Source organism: Atta colombica, unplaced genomic scaffold, assembly GCF_001594045.1.
Source record: "Atta colombica isolate Treedump-2 unplaced genomic scaffold, Acol1.0 scaffold112, whole genome shotgun sequence".
NCBI classification, from domain to species: domain Eukaryota; kingdom Metazoa; phylum Arthropoda; class Insecta; order Hymenoptera; family Formicidae; genus Atta; species Atta colombica.
In genome coordinates this window covers 1,501,076-1,522,081 of record NW_017259198.1, presented here as the reverse complement: position 1 = coordinate 1,522,081, position 21,006 = coordinate 1,501,076, and the positions used below count along the sequence as shown (strand labels likewise).

General features: G+C 34.7%; 4 protein-coding genes and 1 long non-coding RNA gene across 22 annotated transcripts; 4 read left to right on the top strand and 1 right to left on the bottom strand.

Annotated features, from left to right (window-relative positions):
* Positions 1–1,254: 1,254 nt before the first annotated feature.
* Positions 1,255–8,374, top strand: LOC108694067. Of its 18 annotated transcripts, none has more exons than XM_018203339.1 (10): positions 1,320–2,206; positions 4,433–4,601; positions 4,773–5,034; positions 5,362–5,751; positions 5,896–6,242; positions 6,334–6,513; positions 6,598–6,862; positions 6,954–7,151; positions 7,217–7,509; positions 7,622–8,374. In XM_018203339.1, the coding sequence occupies exons 3-10, from the start codon at positions 4,921–4,923 to the stop codon at positions 8,289–8,291; spliced, it is 2,457 nt and encodes an 818-aa protein (XP_018058828.1). In that variant the 5' UTR covers positions 1,320–2,206; positions 4,433–4,601; positions 4,773–4,920; the 3' UTR covers positions 8,292–8,374. The 18 variants fall into 18 exon arrangements, with proteins under 18 accessions (XP_018058842.1, XP_018058828.1, XP_018058834.1 ...); XM_018203345.1 differs by having other exon boundaries at positions 1,928–1,944; positions 4,486–4,601; XM_018203340.1 differs by lacking the exon at positions 1,320–2,206 and adding an exon at positions 2,281–2,412 and having other exon boundaries at positions 4,390–4,601.
* Positions 8,341–11,994, bottom strand: LOC108694070 (carboxylesterase 5A-like). Its single transcript, XM_018203354.1, has 7 exons — positions 11,743–11,994; positions 10,399–10,684; positions 10,002–10,187; positions 9,664–9,943; positions 9,116–9,591; positions 8,750–9,032; positions 8,341–8,666 (listed from the first exon to the last, which is right to left on the bottom strand). The coding sequence occupies exons 1-7, from the start codon at positions 11,989–11,991 to the stop codon at positions 8,357–8,359; spliced, it is 2,070 nt and encodes a 689-aa protein (XP_018058843.1). The 5' UTR covers positions 11,992–11,994; the 3' UTR covers positions 8,341–8,356.
* LOC108694071 lies at positions 8,950–9,770 on the top strand. Its single transcript, XR_001932063.1, has 4 exons — positions 8,950–9,153; positions 9,227–9,335; positions 9,522–9,604; positions 9,692–9,770. It is a non-coding gene; the product is annotated as an uncharacterized LOC108694071 (long non-coding RNA).
* A 1,023-nt stretch (positions 11,995–13,017) lies between the features above and the next one.
* Positions 13,018–14,994, top strand: LOC108694028 (60S ribosomal protein L8). Its single transcript, XM_018203274.1, has 5 exons — positions 13,018–13,073; positions 13,346–13,492; positions 13,745–13,886; positions 14,260–14,573; positions 14,766–14,994. Exons 2-5 carry the CDS (start codon positions 13,355–13,357, stop codon positions 14,943–14,945), a joined length of 774 nt encoding a protein of 257 aa, XP_018058763.1. The 5' UTR covers positions 13,018–13,073; positions 13,346–13,354; the 3' UTR covers positions 14,946–14,994.
* A 961-nt stretch (positions 14,995–15,955) lies between these two features.
* LOC108694082 (ATP-dependent RNA helicase bel) lies at positions 15,956–20,944 on the top strand. The gene is made up of 8 exons (XM_018203372.1): positions 15,956–16,420; positions 17,007–17,088; positions 17,639–18,153; positions 18,236–18,708; positions 18,771–19,075; positions 19,159–19,458; positions 19,538–19,834; positions 20,032–20,944. Exons 1-8 carry the CDS (start codon positions 16,376–16,378, stop codon positions 20,133–20,135), a joined length of 2,121 nt encoding a protein of 706 aa, XP_018058861.1. The 5' UTR covers positions 15,956–16,375; the 3' UTR covers positions 20,136–20,944.
* Positions 20,945–21,006: the final 62 nt, after the last annotated feature.

Here is a 21,006-nt window from a genome sequence, read left to right as displayed (position 1 = left end):
AAACTTATTTAAAATATTAAATAAATAATAAATTAGAAGTGTAGTGTTATTTAAAATAATAAATACTAAAATAATCTTTTATCTTACTCTTTTATCTTAGAATAAAGCGTGAATGATAGAATTTAGCAATTTTCAAATATTAAAAGAATAACATGGCAATCTTTTAATTAAAAATATTGTGTACAATCTGCGTGGATTTTATATAATATAAAATTCCCGGAAAAAATATTTTATATATAATTACATACAATTATATTTAATTATGTACAAAATATATTCATATAATATTTTTTCCCGGATTATTATAAACTAATCATCACTTATTGTAACACAATTGAATTAAGATATTCATGAGCTGCGTGCTTAACGAATCTATAAAGAAATAAAACAAAAACCGTGTAATAAAGTGGATCGGAAAACATTAAAAGTGTAAAGAATATATTATTTTACTTATTCGTAATATTCGTTAATATTTCGACAGTTAGACGGTTGGCGTAACCTTGGGATCGGGGATGGCACGGGGTGGCACGGAGTGGCGCGTCACGTTTATGCGTAGTTACTGCGCAGTCATTCCATTACCGAGCTCGTACAGGTGGGTGCTGTGCCGTTCTTCATTTCTTTTTGAAATCGAAATAAATACATAACACGAATCGTCGCACTTTAGATTTCAAAAACTTACATAAAATATTCAATAAGAAAAAGTCGAAAAAAGTTTTTTTTAAAAGACATTTTTAAATTATTTTCGATTCATTTTAATCCTTATAGTACACACGTTAGTTTTTGGCATATACACGTTCAATCATTCGTTTTCTAGCTTAATTTTCATCACTTTTACAAGTACATATAAATTATTAAATAATTTTTACATATATTTTGACAGCTTTAAAAAGTATTTGCAGTTATATATTCATAACAAATTATCGATAAATTGTTGTAACTAAATATAGCTAACGAAATGAGAAAAATATATTATTTCGTATAAAAATGTAAAACTCTGAAACAAAAATGTTTAACTATATTTAATTACAATAATTTATCTACAATTTGCTATGACTATATAACTGCACAAATACTTTCTAAAGATGTCAAAATATATGTAAAAATTGTTTAATAATTTATATATACTTGTAAAAGTGATGAAAATTAAGGAAGAATACGATAGACCGAACATGTATATTCGAATACAAGTATAATTGAACAATCGCTAGTCGTTCACATTCACTCTCTGATATGTAAGATAAAACTATAGAACAAGAAGATAGAAATATGGTAACAGTTAATTAACGCACGGCTTAGCGATGCAAAAACATCGCGACCGTTTTTTTGAAAATGTTAACGGACATAATTATCGTACGACGCATGTCATGACGTCACGGAGTCACAGTGCGCAGTTAGCTGGGCGACCCGGCACTGCCCGGCATGCGCCGATACGTTCTTCATGTGTTTTGTGTCGTTCCGTGCGTACTTCTTCTATTTAAAATGAGCTTCGTGTGAGGAATGAATGCTATAGGATTGTCGGGAACATAAAATCTGGCAAAATGATTGTCGTGGAGTAACGTGTGCGATATTCTTGTTAATTGCCGACCGTTTTGTTTAATAATTTATATATACTTATAAAAGTGATGAAAATTAAGGAAGAATACGATAGACCGAACATGTATATTCGAATACAAGTATAATTGAACAATCGCTATGTCGTTCACATTCACTCTCTGATATGTAAGATAAAACTATAGAACAAGAAGATAGAAATATGGTAACAGTTAATTAACGCACGGCTTAGCGATGCAAAAACATCGCGACCGTTTTTTTGAAAATGTTAACGGACATAATTATCGTACGACGCATGTCATGACGTCACGGAGTCACAGTGCGCAGTTAGCTGGGCGACCCGGCACTGCCCGGCACGCGCCGATACGTTCTTCATGTGTTTTGCGTCGTTCCGTGCGTACTTCTTCTATTTAAAATGAGCTTCGTGTGAGGAATGAATGCTATAGGATTGTCGGGAACATAAAATCTGGCAAAATGATTGTCGTGGAGTAACGCGTGCGATATTCTTGTTAATTGCCGACCGTTTTGTTTAATAATTTATATATACTTGTAAAAGTGATGAAAATTAAGGAAAAATACGATAGACCGAACATGTATATTCGAATACAAGTATAATTGAACAATCGCTATGTCGTTCACATTCACTCTCTGATATGTAAGATAAAACTATAGAACAAGAAGATAGAAATATGGTAACAGTTAATTAACGCACGGCTTAGCGATGCAAAAACATCGCGACCGTTTTTTTTGAAAATGTTAACGGACATAATTATCGTACGACGCATGTCATGACGTCACAGAGTCACAGTGCGCAGTTAGCTGGGCGACCCGGCACTGCCCGGCACTGCCCGGCACGCGCCGGTACGTTCTTCATGTGTTTTGCGTCGTTCCGTGCGTACTTCTTCTATTTAAAATGAGCTTCGTGTGAGGAATGAATGCTATAGGATTGTCGGGAACATAAAATCTGGCAAAATGATTGTCGTGGAGTAACGCGTGCGATATTCTTGTTAATTGCCGACCGTTAAATCGCTCGAAGCATCGGAGTTAGTGCCGCGGTTTTATTGGTTCCTGTAGAATGTAGTGTATTATTAGGAGTGTCGAAGGATTATCATGGAGCATAAATTAGTACGTGCAATCGCCAAATGATCCGTATTTCACGATATCAATCCTGCAAACTGTATGGCGTTACTCTGATCAGGCTGTTAGTGCGTCGAAATTTCTAGAATCGGAGTGAAGTTGTCGCAATCTTCCGAGAACAAGCCTTTAGTGCATCGGGAGTGTTGAATCTGCAAGTGAGTGAATGTTGTAGCATAAATTAATATAAATTTATATGTGCGATAGTCAAACGCAATTTGAATTTCGCTATTGCGTCGCGTCGGACTGTTGCAGTTGGCGCGTCGAAGCTTCGAGCGTCATTTTTCGAATTTCGTAAAAACGGATCTCGAATTCGGACGAGTCGGGAATGCCGAGTTCAACAATGAGCGGTCGTCGCGAAGCGTAAATCAGTGTGCATGTTAATATTTTTTCGGATATTTGCGATTTTCGGACAGTTATGTCGGACATTCGTGGTTCGTCGAAGGTTCGAGCATCGATATGAAGTGATTTCATCGCTTGCTTGATTTTAATCCTTGACACACGTCTGGGTCATTCGTGTCCTGCCCATTTCTTTTTTTTTTTTAAATAATAAGAGCACCTGATCAATATACCGGTCTCTTTTCTATTCCTAAAAAAAGTTTAGCATCTAGAGAACAAGTTTTGTGCGCGTTGTCGGCCTCAATTCGTGCGTATCCTTTAACTGGCATAACTCTGAAGTTCACTTCTAACCACAAAAATGATTCAAGATGTGTGCAGAGTATACATTTTCTGTAACTAAAAAATTTGTATTTTTTTTTTTATTTTCAATTGTAACTAATTCTTGGTTGTATTATGAGAATATTTCGCGAATTATTAAAAAAAGAATTTAATCCTAAAACAACACCTGAACCTTTAATGAACGCGATTTTTGGTACTCTTGTTGTAAATAAATTATAAGTTTTTTTTAGATTGCACCAACAATTACTTTGATTTTAAGTAAGGCTTATAACTCTCTCTGTCTCTATCTCTTTTTTCGCTTTAAAATGAGACAGAGAGAGTTTTAAGCTTAAAATCAAAGTAATTATTGGTGTAACCGAGCGTTAATGTAATAGCAATAATAAAATGCATTGTTTTAAAATGTAAATGCAATATATCTTCAATTTATAATAGCCCTTCATGCATATTAAAAAAACATCATTTTCAGGTTACTCAATAACTAAACTTTTTGGATAGCCGACACTTGAACTATATAATTTAATTATTGAGAATTAAAAATTTAGTTATTTGCTATTGTATTAAAAGAAACTTATAATTTATTAAAAAAATGTTCTTTGTAATATATATTACAGACAATAGTAATATATAATATTACTGACAACATCAAGAATATAAAAAATCGTGTTTATTGAAGGCTAATATATTGTTTTAGGGTTAAAGTCTTTTTTTAATAATTCGCGAAATATTCTTACAATACAATTGAAAATTAGTGGAAAATAAAGAAAAAGAAATTTTTTAGTTGCAAAAAATGTACATTCTGCATGTGATCCAGAGATGAACTTTATAGTTATGCCAATTAAAGAATATGCACGAATCGAGGCCGGTAACACATCATCAAACTTGTTCTCTAAATGCTAAACTTTTTTTAGGAATAGAAAAAAGACTGATTTTTGATCAGATACTCTTAGTATTTGAAAAAAAAAAAAGAAATGGACAGGACACGAATGACCCTGTGTATCAAGGATTGATTTTTAATAAAAATTTCAGCGATTTATTTTCATTGTTGTATTGTTGACTTCACTTTTTCAAGGGCAGTAGTACGTGGAGACATTTTACAATTACAGAAAACATGTCTTTTCTCAGATTTTTTTCTGTTCTGACAATAATTTTTATCATATGCTTGTTTAAATTACCCACCAAAAATATCTGTTGTTATAACATAGTTCAAGATGAAGTTGCACGTAGAGGCGCCACTAAATGTGAGTTTCATAAATTCCATAAGTTTCATTCATTTCTATCTCACGTGAGAAACTGAAGTGTGTATACATAACCTCAAAGATCAAGATTTTTGCGGTTATTTGTAAAAAGAATTATTTGTAGAAAGAATAATTTTAATGAAATTAAAAATATAAAAATAATGTTCTCTATAGCCTAAAAGAAGATCAAAGGTATCTCAAATCTTACCAGCACAAAAAGAAGGACTATTTGTGACCTTTGGAGAACCCTCGAGAAAAGAAGCACGTAGATTATAAATTTTATGCTTTTTAAGTATAAAAGCAGTGATAATAAAAAATAATAATGGCATCGATAACTAGATTAGTGAATTCCTTTGACGTGAATTCGAAGGAATTCGAATCGTTGGTGCACGATTTGGTTATTGATAACAACGATGTGCCATTTGATAGCCACGAGGTGTGAAATAAATTCATCTTTTTAAGGCTCGATTGCACCAACATTACTTTGATTTTAAGTGAGACTTAAAATTCTTATTTTCCCTCTTTAAAGAGAGAGGGAGAGATTTAAGCCTTGCTTAAAGTCGTAGTAATGTTGGTGCTAAATTAGGCCTAAATTCTTTTTGGGTGTTTTTATTTGATAACATAAATTGACACAACATTATTCTGTTTTTGTTTCTCATGAAATACAAAGATAGAAGACGTTTGTGTCGACTTATGTTATTAAAATATTCTTTATATTCTTTCTGTAAAACACTTTGCGTAATGCATCGCTTATACATTTCAGGTCAACGCTGTGCAAAATATTTTTATAAAAAGTGTTAATTCTCGTATAAATCAAGTAGGATGTGACTTTCTACCTATCTTAAACAGAATTTTGCCTATATGTTCCAAAGATACTTTTGCAAAATATGGTTTGTTTTGGATAGTCAATGCTATTAAAGTACTAGAAAATGTACATAGCAGTACACAAGATTTAATACTGGCATGTAAAGTATTAGGAGTTTTAGTTGAGCATTGCAAGGAGATTCCAGATTTGCACAAGCAGATCTCTATGCAACACGTCAAACAGCTTATAAATATTCTTGGTGCATTGCAACCAGTAAAATGTGGAGCAATTTATTATTTGATGGCTGTTCTGCTTTATCATTATTCTGAAGTTTGTGAAAGATTTCAGGTAATAAAATGAACAATTTTATCTTATTAACTCAATATTTTATGTTGATTTAGTCAATGTTTTATATTAATTTTAATCATCATAAGAGATTACAAGCCAATAAGAAAACGTTCTAACAATGAGAAATTGTTTTAACATTTTCAGGAACTGATAAGGAAAATGATATTATTACAAATTGATTCTATGCAAGAAAATTTAGTTAATGCTAGTGCAAGATGCTATATTCTTTTGTCCAAAGCGACAGAGCGTTCATTTAAACCACCACCATCTAAATCCATTTATACTGCAACAACATATAATGAAGTATTGCTTTGTAATAACTTGCATGTTATAATGGATGAATTATTCTCTGGTTTAATGGAGCTGGAAAGTGTAGATATCTGGGATCAATTAGAATTACCACCTATTTCTAATAAAGATGCAGTACAGTACTATAACGGGCAGAAACAAAGATTCACAAATCTATGCATTTATCTCTCCTCAATGTTGCAGTACTGATCTATTAATTTTGTATATATTAAATAATATTATTAACATCCGTTATTCACGATCTTGAAATATATATTTAATTTAAAATTGCAGTGGATACGAAGCAAGAAATTCTGTTCTGCCTCATGATATTCTAGGAGTTTTATGTCGAGGATTGGCGATAACTCCATTAAATTTAATGAATAAAACTTCATTCAAGGAACAAATGCTATACATTATTTTACCAAAATTGCATATTAATTTACTCACAGTTTTAGATGCATTTATAAATGGGTATATGTGTTTACATATTTTTATAAGATATATATATTTGATTCGACAATTATAGATCAAATAATTTGTAAATGTATGTTTTAGATTTGCTCAGGAGCTAGTACCGTATGGGGCAACCATATTACAGTTATTCCAACAAACATTGCAGTGGACAAGTGTCGTCTCAGCTAATCAAATGACACTTAGTGATAGTAAACCTTTTAAGAATGTCAGGATACACACGTACAAATGTCTTTGCTCATGGCTGATTAATATGAGTACATTGTCAGGAATAGAGATAATTGGAAATGATTTTATTACGGGCATATTGAAGGATGTAACACCAGAACGAGAGTGTATATTATTATCTGTAAGTTCAATTAAATGATGCTTTATATTATAAATTTAATAATTATATATAAAGTTTTTTTTTATAAAGCTTATTCTGTACATTCTTATAGGTGCAACCAAAACATTTGTCTAAACGAGCGATAAAACGTTTTAAACGTAGTCAGTATGAAAATAGTGCGATATTGAATAACGGAGAAAGTTCTACTAAAAAAGTATGTCTAGATGCAGATTTATGTAGAGAGGCTCTTATCGTTTTGCAAAACATGTTTTACAGTGGTAGCGTTCTGCTGAAACAAACATTTTACAAGGTAATTTCATTAAGTGTGCAGTTGTAATAATGCATTTCTACAACTTTCCTGAATATTTCTTTTAGAACGTGCAGAATACCGTAATAACCTTATTGTACAATATTTATCTCGGTGCTGCTGAACAGAATTTTTATAAAGATCATAATGTATGCCGCTTGGAACTATTTAAAGTATTAAAAGCTTTACAAATGAATCCACATGTTGCATTAGCATTTCCCATACAATATTATCTAGAAATATCGCATATAGCCGCTTATGATATCGATTTAAGTATTGCTCAAGAAGCAAAACTCACATTAGCCGAGTTGGAAAAAATTATACATCCTACTGCACCTACGTTACAGTTACCTCGGCAACAGTAAGTTTTAAACCTTATTTAAGTTTATATTTTAAGTTTTATTATACGTAAAAAACTATAAGCTCTTTAGTTATATATTAAATAGATTACAAAAATATATATTAATTTCTAGGGAATCTGATGAACTTATTCCTGAAACTCAAGTAGAAGACGCTATTACTAGCAATAGAATAGAAGCTACTACTAACAATGAAATAGAAAAAGCTACAACTAGCAACAATGAGATAGAAATAGCTACTACTAGTACAACAGATAAAAGAAAGGCTGAAGAAGAGATTTCTCATGATGCAGATACATTACTATCTATACATAAACGACCCAGAATAATTGCGATTGAAATAATACAGAATGAAAATGTTACAGAATTAACAGAAGGGAATAATGGCATGGATATAAATAAATCTCAGGCAGATGATAATTCATGTCGACCAAATGTAATTCATATTGATCCAATTCAGACTGAATATGAATTAGAAGAACAAGACGAAACACAAAAGAAACAAAATCAGCTACATATTGATACAATTTCAAATGCTACTACTGAAAATAGAGTGGAATGTGAATTAGATACGCAAATTACTACAAAAGAACAACACGAGCAATCTGAAAATTCGAAATCATATATTGATAAAAGAAACAAAAAAGTAGAAGAAAGTTCTAAAATCAAAGAAAAAGTACAAAAAAAGGCATCTCAAGATAATATGAATGAATGGGAAGAGATGGATGATGAAGTACTAAACTCTTTAAGTTTGTTTCACGATGAGGTAAAATCAAACAATTAGATGATTTTATTTCATATGTACTTTTACAATAAAAAAAAAATGCATAAACATGTGTTATGAATAATTCAACCGCCAAATGGTATCTGCGGTATAAGTACCTTCGATATAGGAGGTACCTTCGGTAATAATCTATTATTTGTTTTTTGTTTCGTTGTATCTTCTTTTGATTTTTCAGTATTTTGATTTGTCGATTTGTCTGCGGTATTGAAGCCAGACTTGGGAACAAACGTATTGAGTGTGTTAATAGGTTTTTGAATTATAGATATTGTTTCTTTAGCACCTTGTTGTATTAATTGAAGAGGTACTTTGTATAAACTGCATGTGGGTGATTGTAATCGTTTTGGTACAGCTGTCCACAATCCCATTTCGCAATATCTAGAGTTAATATATAATAAATAATTTAATAATATAACATACATTTTGAAAGTAATATTTAACATAATCTTTCACAATGTTACCTAAAATTATTCATGATTTTCGGGGCAGTTGTGATGCTGACAAAGGAATTTGTGTCATCTGAGAATCTTGGAATTATGTCTGGCACCCAACTGTCATTAGAGCGTACATTTGTAGTAAGTGTGCTAATCGTGCCACTTCTCGCGAAATTTGCTATCATATCCGTAAAAATGTCAGTTACGCGTTCGTCTGCTTCGTCAAGCTCTCTGCCATCGCTCACTTTTTCGCCAGTAATTGTGTTTCTATTAAAGATGAATCCTAGATCATCGCCGTGATTTAAATTACCTACAAACGAGATTATTAATTATATCAACATTATGTAAGGAGAACATAGCATAATATATTTTATCAATTATTATAAATTGTACCATCTAAGGATCTCTTGGCATCGACGATCGGCAATCCAGTGAGAAAATCTTTGCCATAATTTCTTTTTCCCTTGTGGTCAAAAGTATATAAAAACGTATTTGCTCTTTTAGACCAGTAGTCAACGGTCAAAAATGCGGGAGCATTATAGAGTGAATCACCCAAAGCTTCCGCAACTTTTCCAACGTTATTCGGTGTGCCATCACTTTGGAATATGTTAAGGTAACCGCGGAACGCTTGCGAGACGAACCGCGATTCATTTTGCATATTTGAAATAGTCCCTTGCAAATATGGTATGAAATCATTGATCAAATAATCCGGAATCGTGCTCAGTTTGTTTTGCACTTCGTCTTTGTATTGACCGAAAATTGCACCTCCTGTTTCATCTTTCATAACTCCTGTTAATAGTGGTATAGACGGAAAATTGCCGTGCCTAAAAGAATCTTCCGGTGATGCGGTCATGAAATTTGGAAGCGACCTTAAAGACGATAGTAAGTTTGATTTAAAAAAGACTTAGTTCAATAATTTGGTTTCGGTAAATTTGTTTTACCTCCCATCATTGGAACCTTCTATAACAGGACCAGGCCCAAGCAGATTGGCTAAGCCGGAGACGAAACCTCGGACAGTTGTACGGGTGTTCTCCAATTCGGAATCGGTGCTGATCAATTTTTCGACTGGTAATTCTCGCAGACAGTCCACCATTCTGCGAGTATCGTTTATTGGACAGCTATTTTTCTGAGCTATGTGTCTAGCGGTCTTAGAAGGATCCTTGTCGATAGCGAAGTGAGATAAAATGGTCCCGGACATCGCAATTAATCCATGGAAGTAATCTACAAAAATATATTTTAAAGATGTATTTGCTTGCAGCGCCATAGATTATATCCTTACTTTTGCAGAATTTTGATAAAGATAGCATCATAGCGGAACTGGCGCCGGTACCGTGACCGAAAGCTATGACTTTGTTTGGATCACCACCGAAGAAATGTATATAATTTTTTACCCAGTCGACGGCCAGTACCATGTCGAACATACCGTTGTTTCCTGGCATTTCCTGTGTACCTGTACTTAAAAATCCTGAAACAGAGAGATTTAATTTTTCATTCTTGCTATACAAAATTAACATTCCTAAGAAGTTTTGTAGACAATACTTGTTTAGAAGATATCTTTATGTCTTTTAAATATCTTATGGACATGTCTCAAAATACATCTTTATAATATATTTATAATGTTTTTTAGATACGTATGTTGCCTCAATTATATCTTTTCTTCAGCATGTTTTAATTACCTAATGTTCCCAATCTATATTGAATAGATACGACAATCAATTCCTTCTTAATTAAATGTCTCATTTCGTATTGACACGCCGCACCTCTTCTAAAACCACCTCCATGAATCCATATCAGCACAGGATAACCGCTGCCGATATCTGGAAGCGACGGGGTGAAGACATTGAGAAAGAGGCAATCTTCGCTTCCGATAATTTTATCGGTTTCATTGTGATTGGGCTGAGGACAAGGAGGTCCCCATGTAGTGGCGTTGTATTCTCCTTCGAGGTACACAGGCGAAGCTCTCTAAAAAAATTATTTTCTTATTAAGAATGAAGATATTAATTTAATAATGATAGTTTCATTATTTCTCTCTCTCTCTCTCTCTCTCTCTCTCTCTCTCTCTCTCTCTCTCTCTCTCTCTCTTTCACACACAGAAAAGTCAAATATGGTTAGTATATTAATAGCGATAGTTATAAAATTATTTAATGTTAATTAAATAATTAATTTGTATTTCTGTAGGAGTATATAAAAGAGATATATATCTCTAAAAAATAGTTATGTTTAATTGATATTACAACGAATAATTAGTTATGTACGTATGTTTGATTAATATGCTAAATTGTTATATGCAGAATTAATTAATATTTGTTAAATAATATCGTTTTCTGCAATATGCTTTTTTCAACGCTTCCTTTTATTTTTTAGGCAGAATTGATAACGTATATCAAGTTCATTAAATTGAGCCTTTGTGACAGGATATACTGAGAGATAAAATAATGTTCCGTTCTACTCGATCGCGTTATTGATTAATAATATAGCGTAAAAAATATTACAAAAAAGAACACGATCTTTTGTGCCTACGTGAAAAACAGCTATTATTATTCGAGATCGCATGTTAAAGCGACATACATGTTTACTCCATAGGTCAATGAATTTAATTATTGCATATATTATGGTCATATATATGATGGTTTTCTGAAGCCATAGTTTACAACGGTTTAATTAAGTTCTTAACGTAATTAACGCATGCATTCGCCAGTATTACATATTAAAAAAATATTAATCCAATAAATCGTATTATATAATCGTATTATATAATAAAACGTATTATTAAATCTTCAATCCACAATTTCTTCTAGATTCATATAAAATATTGAATCTATATAATATTAAATCATTTAAAATGTAAATCAATTGCGTTATTAATATTTTATTATACATATATTACATATTTTATTATACATATAATACATACAGATAAGAGTTGCAAAAAAATGTCAAAAGATTTTTAATATATCATAGTAATATTTATAATAATGTATCGATTGTTATTGTTATTATTATACTTAATGTAGATATACCTGAAATCTAGCTCGACCGATTGATGGCTGTCCAAATCTGATTCCACGAAAAACATAGAATCCCTTATCAGGATCGCGGATGCCGGTAATATGTGCGTATCTATCGTTTTTATTCACAAAAACTACTGGATCATCCTTGGGAGGCTGCGCGGCCGGTGCACCGCCGACAATTCTCTTTCGTCTAATCACATTCGCATTTGTTAATAAGCAAAATAAAAGGATAATGAACGAAACAATGCGTCCATCCATTTCGAATACGTGCGTTGAAATAAAAGAATTATCATTAGCGCGTCTCTCATTGAGCATTAATGTGAACGAGTTGGTGGGGATGCACGTCGACATTCTTTATTGTATGGAATCTTCATTATTAAAAAATTATTTTTATTTAAATAATTATAATAAATTATAAACAATACAATAATTTAATTTTTATTAGAAAGAGAATTTCAGCATAATTATTGACGATATAAAATTGCAAATTATTTTTTCAATAAAATTTTTGTTTAAATTACAATCCAGCAGACGAAAATGGATTAAAATGGATTGAAATTTTTTTCTATCCGAATGCATATTTTAAATAGTTATAGTAAATAGTTTTTTTGGATTTAATTGGATTCAATTAGATTCAATTGGATACAACTGGATTGAAAAACTGCATTTCCTATTCAAAATTTTGAATTAAACAATATTCAACAATTGTGTTTGTGTACAGAAAAAGTTAATATTATTTATATAATATTATAATATATTATTTTTAGATTGAAAGGCATAGAGATATACTCCATGCAATTTCTATAAATGAATAAAAATGCATTCAGAATTAAAAAGCATTCATTTTAACATTCGTGAATCAATATTCATAATTCATATTTCTGTAAATCTGAATCCATTTCAATTCATTTCAGTCTATTTTTCTCATTTGTTGAGAATAAGATTTATATGTAGAGACAACAATAAGAACTATAACAATAAAAAATACCATGTATAATTACTATAATAAAATATATAATTGAATATGAAGTAATAATTAAATAAGTATAATTAAATCTGACATCAAATCTTCTCTGGTAAGAAAATTTCTTTTCAGAGATAACTTAAATAGTTAATTGCTGATAATTTATGTTGTTCGTCTTATTTATTAAAGCATCAAAATGCAAAAATGTGTGCAAAATATAATTAATCAGATATGTTACGGACAATAAGTTTGTATCAAACGCCATTTTGGCGGGCTAACTACGTGATCAATCGAAGCACTGTAATAACCTCCAATTAGTATTACGGTGAACTTCCGTCAATTTCCGTCTTTCCTCTCTTTGATGTTGGCTCCTTCGGTACTTGTATAGGACTTCGTTGGCGTGGATTATCCGCGTCGATCTACCACGCTCGAGATACATCTGTGAAAGAAATTCTCGATTACGTATTCTCTGTTTTATGTGCGTAAAATGTACTTGATATTTTCGCGAATTATGAAATGAGAATATACTCTTATCTCGAGCGGCATCGCGAGGTTAAGATGCGCCAACGAAATCCACAATGTGACGAGCATGATGTTGCCAGTGTCATTGTGGCTAGATGCATGATAATTAACGTGGTTTCTTTTCAGGTTTGAGCCATGGGTAGAGTAATTCGTGCGCAGCGTAAAGGTGCGGGATCCGTTTTCCGATCTCATACCAAGAGGAGAAAGGGAGCACCAAAGCTGCGATCTTTAGACTTCTCCGAAAGGCATGGATTCATCAAGGGTGTTGTGAAGGTTTGCAACTACTTTCTATTCTATTCGAGACACTATTCCATTTGGCACAATTGTAGAGTTCAGCTGGATTTATTCAAGTTTGTCTGAATTCTTTGATTTAGATCTTATATTCATGATGATATCCAACATGTTTACATCTGATTGATTAGATGACGTTAAATTAGAGGCTCTTTCTGAAGATTTTTTTGTGTTACAAAGGTATTTTTAATCAGTTTAATCGATTATTTAAGAGACATTTTTTTTTTTGTTTAGGATATTATTCATGATCCTGGTCGTGGAGCACCATTAGCTGTGGTGCATTTCCGTGATCCTTACAAGTTCAAAACACGTAAAGAATTATTTATTGCACCTGAGGGAATGTACACTGGCCAATTTTTATATTGTGGAAAGAAAGGTATGTAACAATAATTTCTAAATGAATAATATTAAACAGGATAAAATTGATGCTTTATCTAAAGTAGGCCAGTCCAATTTGAAATCTGCAATCAAAACGCAAAGCCATCAACATAAAAAAAATTCAATGTAAGATTTTAGGAACTATAAACTGTTGATAAGCATCGCTTAAATGTGTATCAACACATTTATACACTTTACAATCTCCGAAATCTTACATTGAATTTTTTTTGTATCAATAGCTTTGCATTTTGGCTCTGGAATTCAAATTGGACAGACCTGATCGAAAATAACTACTGTCATTTATAAGTATTTGATTTATTACATATTAATTTTTATTAATAAAAATATATAACGCTTTCAATTTTTTTCAGCCAATCTCCAGATTGGAAATGTGATGCCAGTCGGCATGATGCCAGAAGGTACGATTGTCTGTAACTTGGAGGAGAAGACTGGCGATAGAGGCCGATTGGCTAGAGCTTCTGGCAATTATGCCACAGTCATAACACACAATCCTGACACCAAGAAAACGAGAGTTAAATTGCCTTCTGGTGCAAAAAAAGTTATTCCTTCCAACAACAGAGCAATGGTTGGAATTGTCGCTGGAGGCGGACGTATAGATAAGCCTATACTCAAAGCTGGTAGAGCTTACCACAAGTACAAGGCGAAGAGGAATTGCTGGCCTAAGGTATATCCTTTGAGTTTCACATTGTTGCTATATAATGACACAGAATTAAATTTTTTTCAATGATGGTAATTAAGACATTTGAAACCTGAAGAAATTCATGTGGAATTTTTTTTTTAACTGAAGGTAAAGCTCTTTTATGTCGAGCTTATATGTTTTTTTTTGCCGTGTTCGAGACACTTCTAATTTTTGTAGGTTCGTGGTGTTGCCATGAATCCTGTGGAGCATCCTCATGGTGGTGGTAATCATCAACACATCGGTAAAGCATCCACTGTCAAGCGTGGCACCAGCGCTGGTCGTAAGATTGGTCTTATTGCTGCTCGTCGTACTGGTAGAATTAGAGGAGGCAAGACCGACACGAAGAAGGATGATTAGATTAAACGCTGATATTTGGGAACATGTATAATAAAGGAAAATATACAAACTTGCATTTGCTATATACTCAAACAAATTCTACGAATTCTAACGAAGTATTTTGGACAGCTGAAGATCGAAATTGAAACGAAGGGAGAGACAAAACTATTTTCTTGCATCTACATTTTATGGATGATATAATCTTGTTTAGAATTTAACTGAAAGATAAGATCTTGTTTGTATCTTTAAGGGCCTCAGTTGTTCTATCTTTTGGTAAATTTTACTTGTGAGGTAAATCTGGTAATCCACGCATGTGGGTAATCTTGCTACTTACCCAACATGTAAAATTTACCAAAAGATGAAACAACTGACCCTAAGAATTACAAATCTTTTTGTAGAAATTTTTTATTATATAAGAATTGTTTTTATAATTTAATACTCAAACTGAATTTTATCATAGTGAGAGAAAGAATCTTTAGTTCTGCATAATCTTTGACATTTAACACTTCGACTACGCATACACATATATAATTACATATATGTGTATGTCGTAGTCGAAGTGTTAATTTTAGTAAATGTTTAAAATTATATATAGTACAATAAACTGAATTTACCGAATTAACATTGACGGTGATATAAATAATTTAATTTTGAAAATACATACATATATCTATTGAGACTCGTGACTTGTATTGATATTAACATTCTTATTTGCATAAAAAAAATTCTAATCTCTGTTGATATTAAAAACAAATTATTTGCGAATTTCAAATTGAGAATATTCGATAACATGAATTTTGAATGAATTACCAACCGTGCTTTCAATCAATTTACATTGTCGTATAATAATTAATAATATTCCTAATATAGATTTTCGAATTTTTGCGTGACGTTTTTTCCTTTTTTTATCTTCAGCGGTGAGAGGGGATTCTCTTCCCGAACACGCCGCGTTCCGTCGCCCCTGACATCCGGCGGAAATTGTGTCGTCACCATTTTGGCAGTTCGGTCTCTCGGCCATTTTCGTTGCGTCAACGTCGAGTGCGGCCAGGGGCCTCTCGCGCTTTCCTAGTAATCACGCCAGTTGCCTCTGGGATTCCTTCGTATCGTGTTGAACGAGAGACTTAACCGATTCGCGCCGTTTTTTCGATAAACTGATAAAGAATCGGGCCGAATCGCGAGGATATCGAATCTATCATCGCCTGGCGAGGCGTTATATAGTCCACGAGACGACAAAGAGACCGAGGGCGAGAAAGAGAGAGACAGAGATAGCGCGTTGGGACGCGTTGGAAATTTTTTCGATTCGAGTGTGTGTGTGTGAGAGAGAGAAAGAGAGAGCGAACGAGAGAGAGAGAGAGAGAGAGAGAGAGAGAGAGAGAAGAGAACAGTCGAGCTAAAGCTAAAAGGGCTTCAAGCGACAGAGCTGCGAAAACTACGCACCGAGGCGGAGTAATATGAGTAATGCAGCCAACCAGAATGGATCAGGTCTAGAGCAGCAGGTAAGAAAAAAAAAGGGACGAAAGAAAGGACCGCAGGAGGCATTGTTCTCGGGGAAGCGTCTCCCGATTTCTTTCCCTCCCACTCCTTTTTTATTTTTGCACTCTCGCCACGATCCTGCATTCTAACGTGATCTGCGGATTTTTCCGATGTGAACGTCTGTTTTTGCCAGAGAACGTTTCGAATTCCGAAGGGAATTTCCTTTATCTGATCGAAGAGAGGATGAAAGAGGGAGAGAGAGAGAGAGAGAGAGAGCATCATGGGCCGTCGTCACTCGTCGACCCGCTCATGACGTACGCTACGTATAATGGCGGCAAGCGATTCCGGGAACGGCATGCCTCGTGTCGCGAGTTGCGACGCGCTCGCTCTCTCTTTCTCCTCACTCTTCCTTCGGCTTGTTCCGAGAGGATTGCTCGCGGTAGCGGGGGCAGAGGAAGATCCCCCTGCATATAAGTTAGAATTTCACAGAACCCGATCGAGATGACTCATCGTCGGATCGGACGATAACGACTTTTATCCGCGCGAATACCACGCGGTTGCAGTCTGCGATATAAAACATCTAACCTGAGTTTTTCTGTTCCCCTGCAGCTAGCTGGTCTGGACTTGCAGGGCTCCCGCCAACCAAGTGGGGGCCGCTACGTTCCACCGCATCTTCGTCATAAAGCTGCGAGTGAGTATAGGAGTTTGTTGAAGTTGCTAATTTTTAAGTTGGAGTACGGAGAAATCTTTATTTAAAAAATTCATCGCTTCTCATTGTCTAGTTCTATGACAGAGTATTGAATGATTCATAATGCAATAGATCGACATGTCGAGACTGACAATCATATCCTGGCCAGCAGACTGTTTTAATCTTAGTTTTATGAAATACTTAGCTTTATAAATTGTGTTCAGCAGATAAAGTAACTTTGTGACTATTATGTGATTATGGTGTTTTCTATTTGTTAACACAAGTTAACAAAAGTGTCATTTTATCTTTATTGTTCTCTGAATGTCAAGAAAGATAGAATGTTTGTGTCAATTTGTATCACTAAATAGAAAGTATCTAATACGACTGGTTTATATATATTTAGATGCAGTGAAAAATTAGGAGCAAGAAGCAATTATATTAAAGAATCTTACAATAGTTATGTAAATCTACTCTTTCTGCTGATAAGAATCATTGTTTTACAAAACAGGATAAATATAAATAGTATATAAATGTTTAATTTTTTTTCTAACAGGTAACCCACCCTCGGATTTAAATTACTCTTCCAACTCTAGACCATTTGGAGATAGAGATAGAGGAGGAGATCGCGATCGCGACCGAGAAAGAGACCGTGATCGAGATAGAGGTAGGGGCGGTTATCGAGACTCGCGGAGTCCTCGCGACGTTGATTTTGCGAACTTCGGGAGCTTCGGTGGGCGCAATAGGCGCAGTCAGGAAAATGGAAGAGATTATAGATACTCCAACTCCGAACGCGATCGACCAATTAGCGGCAATGATCGCTGGCAGGAGCCTATTAGAAATGATCGCTGGCAAGATAACAGAAATGACAGAATGGGCGGAGGAAGATGGGGCGACGACAGAGGCGGAAGAGGCGGTAGAGGCGAGGTCGACTGGACGATCCCCACTGCCAGGGATGAGCGATTGGAGCTGGAGCTGTTCGGCTCTGGCAATACTGGGATCAATTTTAGCAAATATGAGGATATCCCAGTTGAGGCTACCGGTGAGAACATACCACCACACATCACATCTGTAAGTACAATATACATGGGACTTTATAGAGCACTCATATCTCTTTCCTACTCTCTAATTTGTTCGTTTTCTAATTTTTCAGTTTGACGAGGTTAAGCTGACAGAGATAATAAAGAATAGCATCGCCTTGGCAGGATACGATAAGCCTACACCGGTACAGAAGTATGCGATACCGATCATCATCGAACGCCGTGACGTGATGGCCTGCGCTCAAACCGGATCTGGTAAAACAGCGGCCTTCTTAGTGCCAATATTGAATCAGATTTATGAGAGCGGGCCGCGACCACCACCACCGCAAGCAAACTCCTCCGGCAGGCGTAAACAGTATCCGTTAGGTTTAGTGTTGGCTCCCACGAGAGAGCTTGCTACACAGATATACGACGAAGCACGAAAGTTTGCATACCGATCGCGTATGCGTCCCGCAGTCGTATATGGTGGTTCCAACATAGTAGATCAAATGCGCGAGTTGGATCGCGGTTGTCACCTACTTGTGGCGACGCCTGGGCGTCTGGTGGACATGCTGGGACGTGGTAAAATTGGCTTGCATAATTGCCGGTAAGTTCATGTCACGTAACGATCGACTTAAGAATAGCACGGTTATTTATTTATACTTTTAGATTCTTGGTACTTGATGAAGCAGATCGCATGTTGGATATGGGTTTTGAACCGCAAATAAGACGTATCGTTCAAGAGGATAATATGCCACCGACTGGAGAGAGACAGACTCTCATGTTCTCTGCTACTTTCCCAAAAGAGATTCAAATGTTAGCCAGAGATTTCCTCAGCAACTACATTTTCTTGGCAGTTGGTCGCGTGGGATCGACTTCCGAAAATATTACACAGAAGATAGTATGGGTAGAGGAACATGACAAACGTTCATATCTACTTGATTTACTACAAGCTAGCAACTTTTCAGATCCTAGTAAGTTATAGACGAAATTCAAATTAACATCAAATTGTCGGTTTTAATTAATTTTATTAATGTGTTACACTTGTATTGCGCAGCTGCTGAGTCACTCACCCTAGTGTTCGTGGAGACTAAAAAAGGTGCTGACATGCTCGAAGAATACTTGGCCTCAATGGGATATCCGGTTACTAGCATTCACGGTGATAGGACTCAACGCGAGCGAGAGGAAGCATTGCGTCGGTTCCGTGCGGGCAAAGCACCGATTCTGGTCGCTACCGCAGTGGCAGCACGTGGTCTCGATATACCTCACGTTAAGCATGTCATTAATTTTGATTTGCCCGGTGATGTTGAAGAATATGTTCATCGTATCGGTCGTACCGGTCGTATGGGCAATTTAGGTTTGTTTCATTTTGGAGTTGTTGTATTACAATCCAAAAAGAACAAAGACATCACACTGCGTCTTGTTTTATAATTCAGGTTTGGCCACATCATTCTTCAATCATAAAAATCATAATTTGGTACGTGATTTGGTATCACTGCTTATCGAAGCCAATCAGGAACTTCCACCCTGGTTGGATGATATGTATACTGAAGCGAGATATTCCGGAGGTGGATCTCGACGACCAGGTGGCAGCGGCGGCGGCGGCGGCGGTGGCGGCGGTGGCACCAAAGGACGCTTCAGTGGTGGCGGCTTTGGTGCAAGAGATTATCGTCAACAACCCAGTTCTGGGTCTGGTCGTAGTAATGGTCCCTCTAGACCTGGTGGTTATGGAGGTAAATAAAATAATTGCGACTAAGATATATTGCTAATATTAATAGACTACTAATTTAAACATTTATTTAAGGATAGTATAATTAGTAGTTTTTAATATGCATTTATATATATATATATTTTTTTTATTATTATATTACATTTAATATTTTACATTTAATATTTTATTTATACATGTTGTTTATTTATGTCATTACAGGCGGTTATTCAAGTTACGGAGGTAACTATAATAATTCATCGTACAATAATTCCACTAATAATGGCAACAGCGGCCCTGATTGGTGGGGAGCATGGGACAAGTAGACAATTATTTCCATCTCTATTTCTACTTCTATCATCATTATTATTATTACTCTACACGCAAATTCAATTATATGTAAGAAAGACATCATGTCTGACACTACATAAATGTGTTTTGCGCGCGTACATGTACACACACATGCGCAGAGTACAGACAGTTTTACGTATTCACGTTTTTTCGCTGACTGCCTGTGCACTCCAAGTTTTTGGATGAGAAGCAAAAAAGAAAGAATACTTATGTTTAAATTCCACTATATTACATTTATTCGTGAGCGATAAATTGACAAATCCTGCGTGCAATTTAGTATTCGCGCCGGTGGATCGCCGGAGAATATTTCAAATATGAATGATCTCACCATAAAAAGTGCGAGTGTCGTAAATAGGATTTGTTGAACACTTATTAGTTAGAGGTCCATTTCGTTGCCGTGCGTGCTGAGAAACACAAGTAGTATAATCATTAATGAATCAAATCAGTAAATCGTTAATCCCTGTTTGAAGGGAATAACGATGTAACACATAGTAGCTGAAGAAACTTAGTAAAATTTTTTAGAACTCCTGTCGAGACTATGGGGCTCATCGTAACTTTATTATTTACATATTCTTTTTTTTTCTTTCATAGGGAGTGCGGTAGGCGTATCTTCGGTAATTATAGCGTTTAAACGTTTGACTATTGTAAAACATTTTAATGCACAAGTATTTTATTGCCTTTGCTACCATAATGGCCAGTAAAAGTCATGCAGTTTCGTTCAAATGGATGGCATAATTCTTTAATTATATATGCACGTTTATCGCCTAGGATACGCCAAATTACCGTCGCCATAGATTATATATATATATATATGTGTGTGTGTGTGTATGTGTGTGTGTCTGTGTG

Excerpts from the sequence above, each read along its gene's own strand:
- LOC108694067 (XM_018203353.1), top strand. The coding sequence starts at position 4,921 with ATGGCATCGATAACTAGATTAGTGAATTCCTTTGACGTGAATTCGAAG. Across the intron at positions 5,035-5,361 it reads TGCCATTTGATAGCCACGAG|GTCAACGCTGTGCAAAATAT; the intron begins GTGTGAAATAAA and ends TATACATTTCAG. Across the intron at positions 5,752-5,895 it reads AAGTTTGTGAAAGATTTCAG|GAACTGATAAGGAAAATGAT; the intron begins GTAATAAAATGA and ends TAACATTTTCAG.
- LOC108694070 (XM_018203354.1), bottom strand. The coding sequence starts at position 11,991 with ATGGATGGACGCATTGTTTCGTTCATTATCCTTTTATTTTGCTTATTA. Across the intron at positions 9,944-10,001 it reads TTTATCAAAATTCTGCAAAA|ATTACTTCCATGGATTAATT; the intron begins GTAAGGATATAA and ends ATATTTTTGTAG. Across the intron at positions 9,592-9,663 it reads GAAGGTTCCAATGATGGGAG|GTCGCTTCCAAATTTCATGA; the intron begins GTAAAACAAATT and ends ATCGTCTTTAAG.
- LOC108694028 (XM_018203274.1), top strand. The coding sequence starts at position 13,355 with ATGGGTAGAGTAATTCGTGCGCAGCGTAAAGGTGCGGGATCCGTTTTC. Across the intron at positions 13,887-14,259 it reads TTTATATTGTGGAAAGAAAG|CCAATCTCCAGATTGGAAAT; the intron begins GTATGTAACAAT and ends AATTTTTTTCAG. Across the intron at positions 14,574-14,765 it reads AGAGGAATTGCTGGCCTAAG|GTTCGTGGTGTTGCCATGAA; the intron begins GTATATCCTTTG and ends TAATTTTTGTAG.
- LOC108694082 (XM_018203372.1), top strand. The coding sequence starts at position 16,376 with ATGAGTAATGCAGCCAACCAGAATGGATCAGGTCTAGAGCAGCAG. Across the intron at positions 19,076-19,158 it reads TAGCAACTTTTCAGATCCTA|CTGCTGAGTCACTCACCCTA; the intron begins GTAAGTTATAGA and ends TGTATTGCGCAG. Across the intron at positions 19,835-20,031 it reads TAGACCTGGTGGTTATGGAG|GCGGTTATTCAAGTTACGGA; the intron begins GTAAATAAAATA and ends ATGTCATTACAG.